The sequence below is a fragment of the Phyllopteryx taeniolatus genome, chromosome 8 (assembly GCF_024500385.1).
Source record: "Phyllopteryx taeniolatus isolate TA_2022b chromosome 8, UOR_Ptae_1.2, whole genome shotgun sequence".
Classification (NCBI taxonomy): domain Eukaryota; kingdom Metazoa; phylum Chordata; class Actinopteri; order Syngnathiformes; family Syngnathidae; genus Phyllopteryx; species Phyllopteryx taeniolatus.
This window is the reverse complement of record NC_084509.1, coordinates 5787638-5804794: the sequence shown is the minus strand read 5'-3', so window position 1 is coordinate 5804794 and position 17157 is coordinate 5787638. Positions and strand designations below refer to the sequence as shown.

General features: G+C 41.8%; 1 protein-coding gene across 11 annotated transcripts in view; it reads left to right on the top strand.

Moving 5' to 3' along the window:
- The first annotated feature begins 807 nt into the window (after positions 1 to 807).
- kirrel3b (kirre like nephrin family adhesion molecule 3b) overlaps positions 808 to 17157 on the top strand; it is a 210009-nt gene continuing 193659 nt past the window's right edge. For 6 of the 11 annotated variants that reach the window (XM_061782394.1, XM_061782393.1, XM_061782389.1 and 3 more), the window contains exons 1-2: positions 815 to 1099; positions 1190 to 1258. In XM_061782394.1, the coding sequence (XP_061638378.1) occupies positions 1216 to 1258 (43 nt within the window). In that variant the 5' untranslated portion in view covers positions 815 to 1099; positions 1190 to 1215. Of the gene's footprint in view, positions 1100 to 1189; positions 1259 to 17157 lie in introns of all 11 variants that reach the window. The other 5 variants (XM_061782397.1, XM_061782396.1, XM_061782386.1 and 2 more) reach the window with 3 other exon arrangements.

Genomic DNA, 17157 nt, shown 5'->3' with positions numbered 1-17157 from the left:
ACATCCATCCATCCATTTTCTGAACCACTTACCCTCACTAGGTAACACCCACATTCACACCTACAGGCAATTTAGAGTCTTCAATCAACCATGTCTCAATTTGAGGCTTGACTCGGGACTTGGAACTCTCGACTTGGTACTTGACTCGGGACTTGAGGGCAAAGACTTGAGACTTACTTGTGACCTGCAAAGCAATGACTTGGTCCCACCTCTGGTGGTTACCAGTGAGAAAGCAAGTGTTTGTTACTGCACTCAAGGGAAAATAAAGAGAGTCGTGCTAACACCATGTACCGAAGCCTCACTCATTTCTCATGACACCCATTCTCGGAAAAAAACTTTTAAGCGCATAATATCACAGCTTTTCGTCCTTGTAACATTATGCCTTCATTTATCTACCGGTATTTAAAACAAAAATTGTCAATGGAAACCAAAAACAACTTTTTTTTTTACTCCTTTCTCTTGACAATACATTGACTGCTTATATTTGAGACTTTTTGTTTTTAGAAGTGAATGTGATCTTTATCAATTTTCCGGGAAACCAAAGTCTCCTGTATGGAATTCTAGGGAAAAAACAAACAAACAAACAAACAAACAAACAAACTAAAGAACCCTAAAAGAAGGGGACGAGGGTCTATATGGGAGGAGGAGGATAAAGCTGCCATGCTGCTTGTGTTCTGATTCTAATTAGAGCTGCACCCTCTGTTTCTCCCACGACTGCTCCCATTGCCAGAGGACATGCACCTTGTACATACTTTCTGGGAGAAGGAGGAGTCTCGTAGCTTCATCCCCAATGACGGTGTTGCGAGTAGTCGAGCAAGAGAGAGAGAGTGAGAGAGCGTGATGGAGAGAGACGGGACGAGTGAGCGCTGATGAGCCGGAGTATGGATGGCCAGCGAGACGCTGTGCGAGTCAGCCAGAGAAGACAGTGAAAGTACAAGAAGCTCCCATCAGGAGAAGAGCATGTGAGCCTGAGCTCACCTCCGGCAATTCTCAAGTCTGACACGTTGGAAAAAGACAGAAGGAGGAGGAGGATTGGCGAAGAACTGAAGACACTATAGCGGCTTTCCTCTGGTAAACGGGCACACTAAAAAGGAGGGCTGTAAGCATCCGTCCGTCCAGCAGCACAGAGGAGCACTGTGTCTTCTTGTGCCTGCCAACTTCACACAACCCCACTGTTTTGTTTTCATAGGTTTTGCCACTCTTACACTCTCAATAATGATCCCTCGGGTTCTTCTGCTCCTGTGGATCTTCGGACACGGTAGGATTTTACACATTTGAAGTTATTTGTTTGCCTCATTTTAATTGAGTGTGACGGCTGGGTGACTTACTGGAATGCGTAGGTTTGACTTCTCCCTTTCATGCCATGTCTGATTGTGCGTGCTAGCATGTGGGATTTTTTATACTTAGATGTGCACTCTTAAGTCTAAGACAGGAGGGATCTTTAAGTCTCCTGTTTTGTCTTTTCCCCGATTCTGCGCTTTTCTCCGTCACTCCGTCATTGCAGTCAAAGCCGACAAGTTAAATACTCTCTCTGTGAGGTTGGTATTCCTGTCACATAGAGACACACACACACACACACGCAAAGCCCTCTAACCCCAGTCCAGTCAAGCGTTTACTCTTGAGCCACATTGCTTTGAATTGACAGCCCTTTCCCATTGAGTCCAGCAAACGGGCATTCTGGCAGAAAGAAAAGAGAGAGAAAGCGTTTTAGAATTCACATTACTCAGGCTCTTTTTTTTTTTTATTATTGCTTTTGGACAGCTCAGTTTGTGGTCAGAATAAAGGTGGACTTGATGGCTTTCCAGTTTGCCACTGGGTGGTTGTTGCAAAAAAAAAAAAGAAAAAAAAGAAAAAAGAGGAACGCCTTCTGCCTGGTCCAGCTTACTGTCTCCGGGACTATTCACACTGCTGCCACCTGTTTCACTCAACGTTACCAAAGGTCTGTTACTCAGTGAACAGAGAAAGCCAAACAATTTTTATAAGGCAAATAGCCCAGTCTTATTGTTGACAACAAATGTGGCCAAGAGGGCTTTTTGACGCGTTGATTTATAGCTCAGAGGAAATAACACCACTTATCCATCACGTCACTTTGCTGTGGTTACACTTTCATGCTGACTTCATGTTTTGCATGAGGGAAAATGCTTTATAGACTGTAATTGTAAAACACTGATAGTCTAATTCCCTTCTTCCAGAGAGGTTGTCCACTTTGTGCCTCTTACTTTCCAATTTCACGATATAAGATCGGGTACTGGGATGCCAGTCATGTTTTAGATGCCCTTTATGTTGCCTTTGTTGTTTTTGTTATTTTCTGAAATTCCATCACCTCTACAGTGCCATATGTACTTATTGTGACATCAAAATACATAATCAGCCTTCAGCCTTATCAGTTTTAAGCATCTGCTGGAATTGATGCTAATATATTAATAATGCTAATATAGTGGAAGAAAAAACACCTACTATACGTTGTGATGTTTCTGTAATGGAATAAGGTAAACATAAATTTGTTTTTTTTTACGAGAGTTATGTGTAAGTGAACCATGTTTTTTTGCTTAAATGTACCGGTAACAATAAAATAACCACAAATACTGATGGACACATCTTACGGTAAGAGGCTATGCTTGTTGAAAAGCAATAGAACTTGTTTCTGTCAGTTGTTTTGCAGTGTTGACAGTGGATGGAGGAGAATTTAATCAGACAGCAGCAATATATAAATTGCATGTTGGTTTCTTCATGTGTTATGATATATTGCAATATCAATATTTTGTCCTATCCCTACTGCTAACAGTACAATGCATCATTTAGATTTAATCCCATTTCCTATGTACAGCGTGAATGCTTTTCTAATAATGTTACCCACTAGAACACTTTATTTTGCACTTTATGACATGCAATCATCACATTCTCATCCACATACAATCAGTGGCTCAGTTTTATTCACCCAAAACAACTATAAACAGCATATTTCAACTCAACTAAAGTGGCACCATTGGTTATTACTACAATATATAATATAGCGTATTCGTCCGCCATGTAAACAGGGGATAACGACGTACCTTCCCCATGCAGGCCTCTGGGGAGGGTAAGGGAAACAAAAGTGCTTCCCAGTAAACCTGACTGTTGTCGTGCAAATTACGCTCTGTTTATGTGGCAAGTCAGTGTCAGCAGAAAGCCTCTCAGAAAACAATCTTGTTTTTATGAACATGGGGCAGAGGGGACTTTTGGCGGCAGAGAGATGTTCTACACAACGAGTGCGAGAGATGAAGAGAGCATGAAAATGGGAAAATGAAAAAAAGAGACTATTCACAGAGGCACACAGCATTTTTCTTCTGCACTCCCATTAAGTGCAAATCTAGAGACGCTCTCCATCCCGTTTATGTTGTTACTGCAACAAGGGCAACTTTTCTTTTTTGTGGTCATCTCTCCTGCTAGTGATGAATGACTCAGCAAGTCCGTGGGATTCAGGAAACGGTGTCCAGGAACACATTCACCCTAGGCCAAGCTTTCCCAGAACATTGTCCATCTCCCCACACCCTCATTCCTCTCTTCTTCCGTCTGAGCCATACATTACACCAAACGTGTGACACTCGTCTTGGTGTCTTGATTTGGCTCCTCAACTGGCAGCGACACCTTTCTCCCTCCCTCTCCAGCTATCCCTTCTGGCTCACTCCATCGCTCTTAGTTTTGTGTTCTTGAGAGATTGAGAACTTCAGCTTCTGTCAGGCAGTGGGTGAAAAATGTGAAGACCAGGAGAGGGAGGCGGAGGGTAAGAATAGCCTTACAGTGGATTTGCCAGACAGAAAAACATAAACTGTATATACTTGCCTTCTCTTTGTTTCTTAATATTAGGGTGATTTTGATTAAAATTTTTAATCACAATAGGTTTTTTTAATTGCTGCTGTTACTGTACTGTATTGTACTGTACTGTACTGTACTGTATCGTACTTTACTGACATCTTTTTTAATTCTACGCGACGTCATTCCGATTTAGGGTGAAGAGAAGTTTGCTGTCCTGTACAATGCAAAGGATTTTGCCGAAGTTGGGTGACGAATTCCAGTGCCCGAACCAGTTAAGATTAAACGGAGTTAACGTTAAACCGTCCTACGCCCATGAATGGAGCAGAGTCAGCCCACGCCATTTCCGGTCCTATTCTCATGCCTCTGAACATGGGCTCATTTACAATGGCGTGACTCAAAAAGTGGAATAACTATTTATTAGAGAATGGACGGATGGATGGGAGGATGATTTCAAAGCAATTACGAAGCTAAGACATGTTTTATGAATTTTTTGTACGCGCTGGTAGCCCTCGATTTTTAGCTGGTTTAAGAATGGGATTTGGCCAATGCACCCATTGTGACAGTAGGGATAAGCAGTTAGAATTTATGTCATTAGTGGTGACCATTCATGAGTTACCAAGCTTGAGTTTGATACCTCCGTGATTAACGTGTAAATGCCTTCCATAATTCAGATGTCATGTAATAATTTTGTTAAACTCAACTCAACTTTATGCATATCTCGCATGGCTTTTCTTCATAACCGAAGATCTTATGAAGGGGGCAGTTAGTGTGGATTGCAGGCATGCTGGTGGCTGACCAAGCCAGTGCGAGACAGGCACATAATAACACAATCATAAATAACAAAATAATATTTTCTAATTAAATTATGTATATATATATATATATATATATATATATATACACACACACACACACACACACACACACACACACACACACACGCACACACATACCTGTACAAATATGATGGATTTGCATGGCTTGGTGTTGTGCGGCTGGATGTCGCTTCATTGTGAATTTCAGTGACAGAAACTCTCCAGGCTTTATGTTTTAGCCACAGGTACACATGAAATTATACAGCTAGTTAAGTTGTATTGTAAAACACAAATTACACTGTATTCTGTATTGACAAGGCTTGGTGTCGGCCTGCTGGATCTTGCTTCATACCTGGAAAAATATGTTTTTGTGTGATAATAGTATGTTATTTTTGATTGGCTGTTACACCAGCTACGTCTGATTTTAAATCACAGCAAAACTAGTGGCCGACGTTCATCAACTCATGAAAATTAGTGGCAGAACCCGCCTACTGTGCGACAGTTCAGCGGCTTTTGGTCGCGTCAGTCAGTGCCAGCCTTAGTGTTTACATTTAAATACTTGTACAGGTAATGCTTTGAGTAACATTTTTGAATACTTAAATGTCATATAAGTTATAACAGTTTTAAGAATAAAAGTTATTTATCACATAAATTATGTTAGAAAAAATTGGATGGTTTTGTGGCCATAGCCTCAACCTCACTCCCTAACTGTTTTATTGTGTTCTTTCTCTGAATAAGTCAGTGTAAGAAGATTAATGTGCACAGTCTGGGATGTTGTCCCCCCCACCCCCCCACCCCTCCCCATGCTTCCTTGTTAAGAAATGAAATCTTCATGAAGCGCTATGTATAAGGCTTGAGTCAATGTCTGCCCACTGGGAGCAGTGCTGCTGCTGCACAGGAATCAAATCCCAATCTTCTTAAAAAAAAAAGCCCTTCCCCTCTGCTCACTCTCCTTCATTAACTCACACTCTCCCCATATATCTCGTATCACTCTTTATTTCGGCACCCAGTCACACTAAGCTGTCTCTCAGTCCTGGAAAGCACATATTAGTACCCTAAACCTCCCCACAACCCCCTTCATTCACTGCTGTATATTAATGACTGTCTGACAACTTAAAATCCGCTTTTGGTGGACATCTTGCTGATGTTATATTGAATTTTCGTGAGATTAAACTTGTTCAGAATAGTTTGTGGTAAATCATAAATGCGATTCCAGCAGTCATACTGCATGTCCTTGCATGGAAAATGGAAACGGGTTAAACTGCCCGCAATGATTTATTATATGCTACTTTCATAACTGAGCGTGATATGACAATTTTTTCCCCAGCATATGTTAAGTAAGCATGTATAAACTCCCCGCCATGGCTCATTTGACAAAACAAGCACATGCAAAAACATGGCAGACATGCTCTAGACAAGTTGCACTTAAAACTGAATATGCTCAGTATAATCACTCACCCACTCTAGCAAAGACCAAATGTGCAAACATTTTTGTACAGATGCTCATACCAACATATTTAGTGGCAAAAAGATGTGCATTACTTTTTGTGTAAAAATTCTATAGGCTGTTTTTCGACAATGAATATGCTGGAAAAGAATAAGTGGCCTTGTCTTCACACCCATACGTATTAGAATCTCACTACCAATGACAGCTACAGTATGTGAGTGCTTTTGTGATCATACGCCCAGCGAGTGACAGATGATGTCATCTATTCAGGATGGCATGTAGTTTGTTTTCTTGTTTAGGCTGCATGTCCCATCAAGGCCAGCCAGTTTAAGTCACCTCAGCCGCTGTAACACCCCTGCTCATTTTTTGTGTGGCATGATAGATTAAACCCACTGTAATCCCACTGATCCTAGAGCCCTGTTGGATATTTATGGTAATAAGTAAACATATGAGCGAATAATCTAAAAGGCTGCCTGTGAACAGCTGGAAGTTGTAATTCCTAATATTTGGCAGACACTTTACCATTAAAAGGAGATGCAATTTCCAGGAAAAAGAGTATTCCCTATGACAGAGAAGCTTGTATACCTCATGTGCAAGAAGAAAAAAAAAAGATGCACAACTAAATCCATCCATCCATCCATCCATTTTCTGAGCCGCTTCTCCTCACTAGGGTCACGGGCGTGCTGGAGCCTATCCCAGCTATCATCGGGCAGGAGGCGGGGTACACCCTGAACTGGTTGCCAGCCAATCGCAGGGCACATACAAACAAACAACCATTCGCACTCACAGTCACACCTACGGGCAATTTAGAGTTGTCAATTAACCTACCATGTATCAGTAAATCAGTAAGATCAAAGATTGATGACCATGTGTTGAAATTGTTTTATTCAAATAAAATGTTAAGTACAGTATATCCAGGGACTGCAGTTTAGACCAAAGCCTCATTTAGATTCTGCCAGAATTCAGGTCAGAGAAACCAGGATGTGATTAGATTGGAGTTTTGGAGGAGAAAAAAAAAGTGATGGTCTTGCACTTGTGTAGTCAGTCAACCAGTCAACAAAGCAAGCTGTTTATTCTGGGCTTCATTTATTTATTTATTATCTATTGTGCGGACCCAGTTCCCAGTACCAACAGATCTCTTTAGTAGCAACCAATCAACCTCCGGCCCCTCATCTCCTTTCTTCATGAGACACTGCGGCTGGATCTCATTCCTTTGGGATGAATTTATCCAGATTGAAGCACTCAGCAAAAGGGCATTATCCCGGATTACATGTCTGTTGGGTGGCAGTGTTAAGTAATTCAACCAGATGCTGTTGTGATCACTGGGTCACCTGTAAAGGCATGGCAAGCATCTGCATGGCATTCATCTGTTTATTTGTAACATACATGAGACTTGCTTGGAAGACATGGAGCAAGGTTAGATTTTAAATTGTTATTTTAAAGACAACAATAAATGTAGAAGAAAGTACATGGAATACTGTGTTGACCTCATTCAGGATTTTATTTGAGACGGATTAAAATAAGGATTAATGACTTTGAAATTGCAGTTTAATGCACAGGAAACAACAAACTGTTTATTCCTTCGGAAGCAGTCATAGGCGTTTGATGGGTCTTTCATGGACCCAAACGGGTAGTCTAATTTTGTGATATTTATGTTGGACAAATGCTATATGGACACAGATTGAGAAAATGAAAAATTTTGTTTGTTTGCTTCGGTTTAGGTTTTGCCTGTAAAAACAGTTGCTCTATTAGGTATGATGAAAAAAATGTAACAACATGACGTATGCACAAGCTTTGTTTAAATCCCATCTTCCATTTTAGAGCTAATAATATGCCTTTAGCCAATAGCATTCCCAATCACAACATATTCAACTGAAATAATCCATCCATCCATCCATTTTCTGAGCCGCTTCTCCTCACTAGGGTCGCGGGCGTGCTGGAGCCTATCCCAGCTGTCATCGGGCAGGAGGCGGGGTACACCCTGAACTGGTTGCCAGCCAATCGCAGGGCACATAGGAACAAACAACCATTCGCACTCACAGTCATGCCTACGGGCAATTTAGAGTCTCCAATTCATGCATGTTTTTGGGATGTGGGAGGAAACCGGAGTACCCGGAGAAAACCCACGCAGGCACGGGGAGAACATGCAAACTCCACACAGGCGGGGCCGGGGATTGAACCCGGGTCCTCAGAACTGTGAGGCTGACGCTCTAACCAGTCGTCCACCGTGCCGCACTGAAATAATCATATTTATATTTGTGTAATGCAAAATAAAGAAGAAAAACCATGTTTAAACCAAAAAGCAAACTTCACCAATCAAAGCCTCATCAGGTTGCTAAGCATAGGTTGCAGCCAATTGATGCATTCCTCTCCCCCTCACTTGCTTTCAGACAACTGATCAATTGATCAACAATTATTTCCACAAGATGCTTAATGACCAATAATTGATGACTCAATTATTATGCCCATCTCTGATCTAGGGTGAGCTGAAAACAGAATGTATCACAATGATCATTTTAAGTCGATAATTTTCACTCACAAGTAATGACAATGCTTCTGTGCCGTCTCGTGTTCTTTGTAATCTAGTGCTTACTGATGATACCCTGAGACGATTCAAATGCTGGCACCACATTGATACCAAACACCCAAGATGAACATTATTGAGACATTTAGTACTGTAAATATATGTTTGTTTTATCATGTGGTGTTAAGGACAACAACACTGTTATCTATTCTAACTGTGTCACACAGTTGAAATTGAAATTAGGTCATTCGAATTTCTCGAGCTTATCTATGTCACAAAGCTCTCCGCTTACCTCTCCGCCCCCCGAGCCAGCGCTGTCAGCATAACACATTTGATCTTACAAGTGGGTCTTCTCCAAGGTGGCAACCAATCAGAGGAAAGGGGGTTAGGTTTAAGGTTAGATATAGACAAAGCAGATACAAAACTGGGTCACACAAAAGTAGCTGTCAGAGGGGCCTTTTGTGGACACTCGTATGACAAAAGCAAGGTGTTTTTGTTCAATGAAATTTATACTTTAATACTGAGTGCATGTAAGACAGTCACTCTATGGAGGTCTAAATAGACAAAATACAGGACCTTTAAGAGATTTGTTTGCTCAACATATCAAACAGTTTAGTGATTTTTTATTTATTTAATATATTTAACCAAGGGCTTAATTTTATGTAATTAGTTGTTGGTCAAATGATTGCTTTTTTGATTGGCTCTTTGCAATTCCATATTCGAACACGACAGGCTCCACAAACATAGACTACAGTATCCATCCATCCATCCATTTTCTGAGCCGCTTCTCCTCACTAGGGTCGCGGGCGTGCTGGAGCCTATCCCAGCTGTCAACGGGCAGGAGGCGGGGTACACCCTGGACTGGTTGCCAGCCAATCGCAGGGCACATACAAACAAACAACCATTCGCACTCACAGTCACACCTACGGGCAATTTAGAGTCTCCAATTAATGCATGTTTTTGGGATGTGGGAGGAAATCGGAGTGCGCGGAAAAAACCCAAGCAGGCACGGGGAGAACATGCAAACTCCACACAGGCGGGGCCGGGGATTGAACCCAGGTCCTCAGAACTGTGAGGCTGACGCTCTAACCAGTCGTCCACTGTGCCGCCTAGACTACAGTACTGAACTTTAAATCCAATTGCAATTGCTTTCACTTGGATTGCAAAGGATAGGACATTTACAAAAAATACATTGGCAGTTCACCTATCCAGTTGTGTGGCTGTACAGTCCTCTTTTGATTAACATTGTAGCAAAGTTTCGTTTGCATACAGTATATTTTGAGACTTTTGAGAATAAACACAAGCCAATGCATTGGCATAACAATAAAGGCGCATGTTGGAGGACAGCCAAGAAGATACATGTGGTGCTTGAGTGCAGGAGGCACTTGAGAAATTGGGTTCCTGAACTGATAATGACTTCCCTGAGTTTGAGGGAGGGCTTCAGGACAGCTCGATATTCCACCTCGGTGAACTCCGCCACTCCTCTTTTTCTTTGTCTCTGCACCTCTTCCTAAAACATTACCATTTAACTAACATACAATAATAGACAAACGGAAAAGGTATTCACGCTGCAATGTAAGTGTATGTGTCCGAATGTATATGTATGTGTGTGTGTGTGTGTATATATATATAAAGGTGTATGTGTGTGTGTGTGTGTGTGTATATGTTATGTCGTCTGGGCATTTACAACTTTACCAGGACCGTTACAGCTGCAAGCTATGAATGGCAATATAAATGCAAATCAGTCCTTTAAATTGTACAAGTAGAAAAGGAAGGAAGGACCTTGTCACCTGTGCATGAACATGGATGTGTCGGATATTCCAACTGCAGTGCATGATTTCAGCATGATGATGGCTGTAGAGAGACTTTCCATTGGTAGGCAAACCTTTTAGGCTGTTAAATGGGAACTGGACTCCAACATGATAAACACCCCCATAGGTAACAGCTAAAACAAAGAAACTGTAACTGAAACTGCAGCACCTCCCCACGTGTGTAACTCAAGTTAGTGCTTTTTTCCCCTTAATGTCAATGTTCGATGTGACTCAATATTTATTTTAATAAAGTTGATAAAGGCCAGACCAGACCAAACTGATTTACATGATAAAGAAGGTTTATTTAACAATTATGAACATCACAAAGAAACACGTTAAATTTCTCTGCAGGTATTTCAAAATATAACGATCTCAAAATTAGTGATGCATCGAAATGAAAATTCTTGACTGAAACCAAAAGAACGAAAATTAGAAATCCAAGTCCAAAAAATTGAAGCCGAAACACCGGAAAAATTATTATGCAAATTATTTATGGATATGACTGCAGAGCTGCCAACCTATAGAAATTTATTTCCAGAACAGTTTGTCTGAATTTCTATATTTTGTAAATTATGTCAAGAACATTACCGTGGGACAGTTGTTTCAGTTTATTATGTAATAAGATAAAACCATTCCGCATACAGTTTAATTGCACAGCATAATCATTACTCGATACAGTAATTGTAACCGTTAATAAATTATGGCTTCAATATTTGTTATTTTAGTTTATTTCTTATGCCTGGGTCATACTACAGGATTTTAGCCCCATTATTAGCCCGATTTGCTATTGTGGCCAATTTCCAGATCATGCTCGTTTCCGACACAACTTCTTGTAGTTTGACATAATCCACGACCGACTGCCCTACGATAACCCTGTGACGCCAAAATGAAAAGTCTAGCATGTTTGATTTTTTTGGGGGGGAAATCTTCAGTGGAGCGTGACATATGAACAACAGCTCTCCAACAGCGCGCCTTGACCTCGACCGATAGGACTGCTTCTTGCAACAGCGTCTCGCATTAGCCTCCCTTGCTCGCCATTGTCAACATTCATTAAATTTCACAAACCAATGTTTACCAATGTTGTAGAGCATGATTTGACAGAACGCTGGCATGTTTACATACAAACGTTAGTGCTAACACTAGCTAGCTCTAGCTGCTAGGTGTAACCTGCTTGCAACCCTATTAAAAGTATGTGAACATACAGTACCTCAAGCTCTCCTTGAAGGTAAATCCCGAAGAAATATCCTCTCCCTATCATCCGGTGACACAGCACGTTTTTGTTTGTTTGTTTGTTTTCGTTCTTTTTTTCCCTAACTTTGCTGGGGCATTTGACAACAACTTTTTGTTGCCATGGTAGCCGTTTCCGGTGAAAGATGATATGTTTTGTGGTCACGCCTCCCCGACAGTGTTTGCTTTGAGAAGATGATGCCCAGTGATCGTAAAAGACTGGATACGGTGCAGGAATACATGACGTGTCGCGTTGCCGCTGTCTGACCGAGATGTCATGATACACTCGTATCAATGTTGACTGGACCCAGAAGAAGACGGAGGCGGAGGAAGTAGTGGAGAATGGTTTATTAATAATCAAGTTCAGGGTAGCCGGCACGCTGGGTGACTGGTTAGCACATCCGCCTCACAGTTCTGGGGACTGGGGTTCAAATCCCGGACCCGCCTGTGTGGAGTTTGCATGTTCTCCCCCGTGGCTGGGTGGGTTTTCTCCGGCCACTCCGGTTTCCTCCCACATCCCAAAAACATGCGTGGTAGGTTGACTGGAGACTCTAAATTGCCCGTAGGTGTGATTGTGAGTGCAAATGGTTTTGTTTTGTGTGTCCTGCGATTGGCTGGCGACCGCTTCAGGATGTACCCTGCCTCCTGCCTGAAGATAGCTGGGATAGGCTCCAGCGCACCCGCGACCCTAGTGAGGATAAGCTGTAAAGGTAATGGATGGATGGATGAAGTCCAGGGTAAGTATCTCCAAGGCGTGATGGTGGACCGTCGGGACAAGGAACGTGCAGAAGCGGGGGTGTGAGCAGGTGTGCGAGCTTGGCGGTGTGGCTGGATTGGACAGCGAGGCGAAGAAGAACACAAGGAGGTAAGTGCAATTGCAGGAAGTCGAGTAACTTGCAACAAGAGTGCAAGAGTCGGCCTGTGTACCACAATTGAGTGATAATACTCAGGCAGTGGAATCCTGGATCTGGCAGGCTTATATGCGGGCAATGATGAGTGCTGATTAAAGACAGGTGTGCGGCCAGGGTCATGCTGATCGCTGGGGAGAGAGGGGGAGAGAAAGAGGCAAGGCGCAAAGCGCCATCCAAGCTCCAAAGGAGTAACTGTAGGGCACAGATCATGACACGAAGTATGGCAAGATTTTATGGCAAAAGTCTGACAGTGCAATCGTCAAAGACCAAATTTGTCTTGTAGTCTGATCCAGGCATTAGGATTTGTTGTAGGTGTTCATCACTTCACCCTTAGTTCGCAGCAATGCACTTAAACATGCCAAATCTGCTGGAAATCAAGAAGACGCTAAGAAAAAACGTGATGTCACGTGAAACGAATACAATGCGGTGATCTGTAAATAAAGTGAATACAAAAATAAATATACAACTGATTGTTGAGAATGCCACAACTGTCTGGAACAATTAGCTCAGACCTCGGTCTTGTAACTGTTATCCCTCATTTAGCTCGTGAGAGCAGGCCCAAACTTGGTCTCAGCACAAGCTAAAACGTTTGGCATCTGAAAGGGGGATGTGCAGCTTTGAGAATAAAACATGTCACCCTCCCCCAACATTCCCATACCCTGCGCTGATGTCCATGTTGTGTTTTTTTTCCAGTTAGCAAAAGAGGCTCTGAACCACCTGCTTGTCCCACTAAGACAATTAAGCAATCGGGAAGAAAGGCCCATTCATTACTGGGTACTGCACTGTTTGGAAGGAGCCAGCCACTGCTAGCAACTGAATGCCACCCTTCCCCCACCAACAAAAGTGCATCACTGCAGTTGGCAGAAATGAGCCAACTTTATCCACAGTTGCTCTTGAGCAATCTGTGACACAAGGGTACACAGCCTTCTATACTGATGAGCCCTATTCAATGTGAACAAACCTAACACAGTACAAAGCACAAATGAAAACTAATTAATCCGATCTCTAAAAAGGCTGGTTAATATTATGAATATATATTTGGGAAAAATTAGCAGTCGATCACAATAATGTACAATAAACATTAAGCTAACTGGAAATTGCCGATCAAAGTAAAATTTATTAATTACAAAAAAGGCCCTCACTGATTTTCCCCTTTTTCCCAAAGGGATTTTGCTCAGAGGGTAGAAACCCCTGTTCTAAAGATAATCACTAGATATATTTCTTAACTCTACCTCTGGGTTTTTTTCTGTAGGTTCCTCAACATATACATACTCAGTTTTAATCTCTTTGTTAGTAGCATGGCTGCTGACGATGAATCTGACAGTGTAGTAACCGGCCACTTCAATATTCAGTCCACATAATTGGAATTTGGAGTGCTTTTGTCACACTCTCAGATTTGTATTTTATTTTATCAAGTACAATTTGTATTAAAGGCTCATACAAATCATAATGCACATTGAGATGTTTAAAAGTTTTGCTGTCCTTTCAAATACCAGTACATAGGCAGAGGGTTTCATTTTGCATGCAGTCGAAGTGTAGTCGTCGCTTGCCGCCCAGGAGACCTCAAAGCAAACCACAAAGAAACACAGAAGTCATTCAAGTTTTCTGCTCTCCTTGAGCCACCCTCTCATGCTGAATGGCAGTGGACTGGTTGAAATATAATGGGAAGAGCAAGCCCTCGTGCCTTTCTTTGGTGCTAACCTTTTAAACCTGACTTAAATCAAAATACCCCAATGCAGACCCATCTGAATACAAACAGCTGAAGAGCAGCCAAAAACCCTTGGGGTGAGCCACGGGCAAAGCCATCCATTACTTCCTGTACAACGAAGAGCGGGGGGACGTGGATGCCTCTGGTGATGAACATACTCCACATCAGAGATTGGATTAGAGTGGCAAGAGAGGGAGGCCTAAAAGCCATATGCAGTTTATTGAAGTGATGATGTTACTAGAGAAAGGCTGCGTAATGACTGATTAGTGACAGTGTGCTGTTATAGAAGTGACATTAGGCAAGATGGGGTGAGGTGTCAGGTCTGCCATGGTCAGCTCATCTTCTTTCAAGAGCAGGAAGTGGAGCCACTATAGTTGCAATAAAATGGACTCTCTCTGTCACCGTGGTCCCCTTCCAGGGCCATCATTGCAACTGTATTTAGTTTGGAAAGCCGTCTTTGTCAGGGTCAATGTAGGATACTTTTATCACTGATACACATTATATGTTGCAATCTGTGGGACCTGGCAGAAGAGCTATTCTTAGTAGTCATTTTCAGTCACACAACCATTCTACACCCGCATTGGCATCTGAACTCTACTTTAAAGACCTTCATGCTAATATGAAAAAGATTCATATGTCACCACCCTCAGTGATACCGAGCCAGTATAGTGTGGGTGGCACATGCATAACCTTGACAAAAACTATGCTTAATGTTAATGCTCGATAAATCAATACTTTGTGGGCTGAATCTGATTGTTGTAACTATAGTGCTGACACATAAAGCTTTTAATGAAACCTAAATATCTGGAATGCAGTTAGCAGCCTCGGTCACAGTGTTGCCCAATTATTGGGCGCAGGCATGTTAAAACATACGCTAGCTTAAAACATACGGTAGCATGCATGCACGCTAAAACAATGTTTTACATTATATTCATTCGCCGAAGTGAGTGACAACGCTGGCGAATCGCAACTCACATGGCAGTAAGTTTAATGAAGTCCCGCCCCCGCCTGCACACTGGCTGCTCTTTGGTCATTCACCAAAGATTCAGAAGTGAGGGACAGAACGCTTCACCTGTTCCGTTTCTGCTCCCAGCCGACTCGCTTGACTCACGGCGGCGGGCACCGACCAAGCTAAAAGAACGAATCATTTCATAAACTGATTCGGTTCAGATCGCTCACTAAAAAGATGCGTTCTTTTGAACAACACATTTCGCGAACGTAACAACACTAGTTAGAAGAAGTAACTGTAGTCTTATTACTTTCCCGGGAAAAGTAACACGTTACTTTGATCGTTACTCTACAATGGCGTTTTTCTGGAATAATGCATTACTTTGCAACGTGTTACCAGCATCACTGGTTATAACCATGTGCAGTTCAATTGAAATGAGAATTTAAGTAAGTCTTTGCCGAGCTGCATGCATGTTCTCTATTCAGAGACTGATGGCAGTAGTGAACTCACAATGGCTTCCAAGATAAAAAAAATAAATAATAATAATAACATCCAGTATCTGCTGCTTGAGAAAAGAGATAAAATGAGAATCGCAATTTAATACATATCTGTCACTTGCATCCCTAATCGTAATCCAAATACCAGCGCATTTGTTGTTTGAATCGAGTACTGCTGCATAGACTATGAGCAAACACCTTCAAATGTGATTATTGTCTCTTTCTGTTGCATGCTATTTTTTTTTTTACTTTGCATTGTTCTTGTCTCCAACAAGCTTTGCCTCTGTTTTTTTTAATACTATACCAATTGTTCAAGTAAGAGTATTATAGGACAGTAAAAGCATTAGTGTCTATTTTACTGTGAGAATGGTGAAGAAAAGTCTCTGTCCCAACACTGTATTACAGCAACACAGTGGGTCATCAAAAATGCAGAAGGGTATCCAACGATAATGGTGTTAGCACATAGTGGAATGATCAGAGGTGTCATCAGGCCCCTCATCACCTGCGTTGCATGGTCTCTAAACCTTCCCCTGGTTATGAGTGTGAATTAATAACACGACTTTCTTTTAAAAAATGCAATTTTCCGAGTCCCAGCGGTACAAACTCTGAGCACGGCCTCATTTCAAATTGCAGTAACCCATACATTTAAGTTGAATCCCCACAAAGCCAGAGTCTCCTCTGCATTGAATGGAAAGATGATGGCTTACAGCCTACTGTAAATCCTCACATGCTCTATCAGTGAAATAGTAGTTTTTCCTTATGTAACATTTTGCTAGATTGTTATACCCGTTTTCCAAATAGCAACAGAACTCATCAAAATATCAACAAAAGTTTCTGCCGCCACTTTTCAAGCATTTGCAATCATCAGTATGCACTCTGATGAGAATGAGGCAGGAGACGGCAATAAACAAATACAAAAAAAGCAGCCTGTTAGCTTGTGGTGCTTGGCCAAGGTAAATGATAATGATAATGATGTATATTCTTTTCATATTCTTGACAGCTTTTAACTTAAAGATGACTCCTAAAAGAGCAATGCATATAGGGTGAGTTGGGAATGGTGAGTTGACATCTCTTTTCTTCCTTCTCAGCGCTGATCCTTTTCATCATCACCTCCATATTGGATCTAAAAGGGGAATGAAAAGCTCCAAAATTCAAGTGACTTTCAGAGCAGTGCTCTTTGAAGGCTGCCAAACAAGCACCTTTCATCTAGAAAATTAACAGCTGGGTTGTACAAAAGGAATACGGGATTTAATGAGAGACAAAGCACAAAGTACAGGACATTTGTTCAAGTGAATATTGTAGGTTCTCGCTGTCATCCCCACGGACCACCCTCTGGGGGAAATGACGTGCACTTTATGCAATGTTGTTTGTCTGGCATTGGTCAAACACCTCAGACATAAGAAAAAAGACACTAAAATGGCTGTTTTAAGTTATCTGCTGTCAAATATGTGACGTCTGTTGCAGTGTACCTTA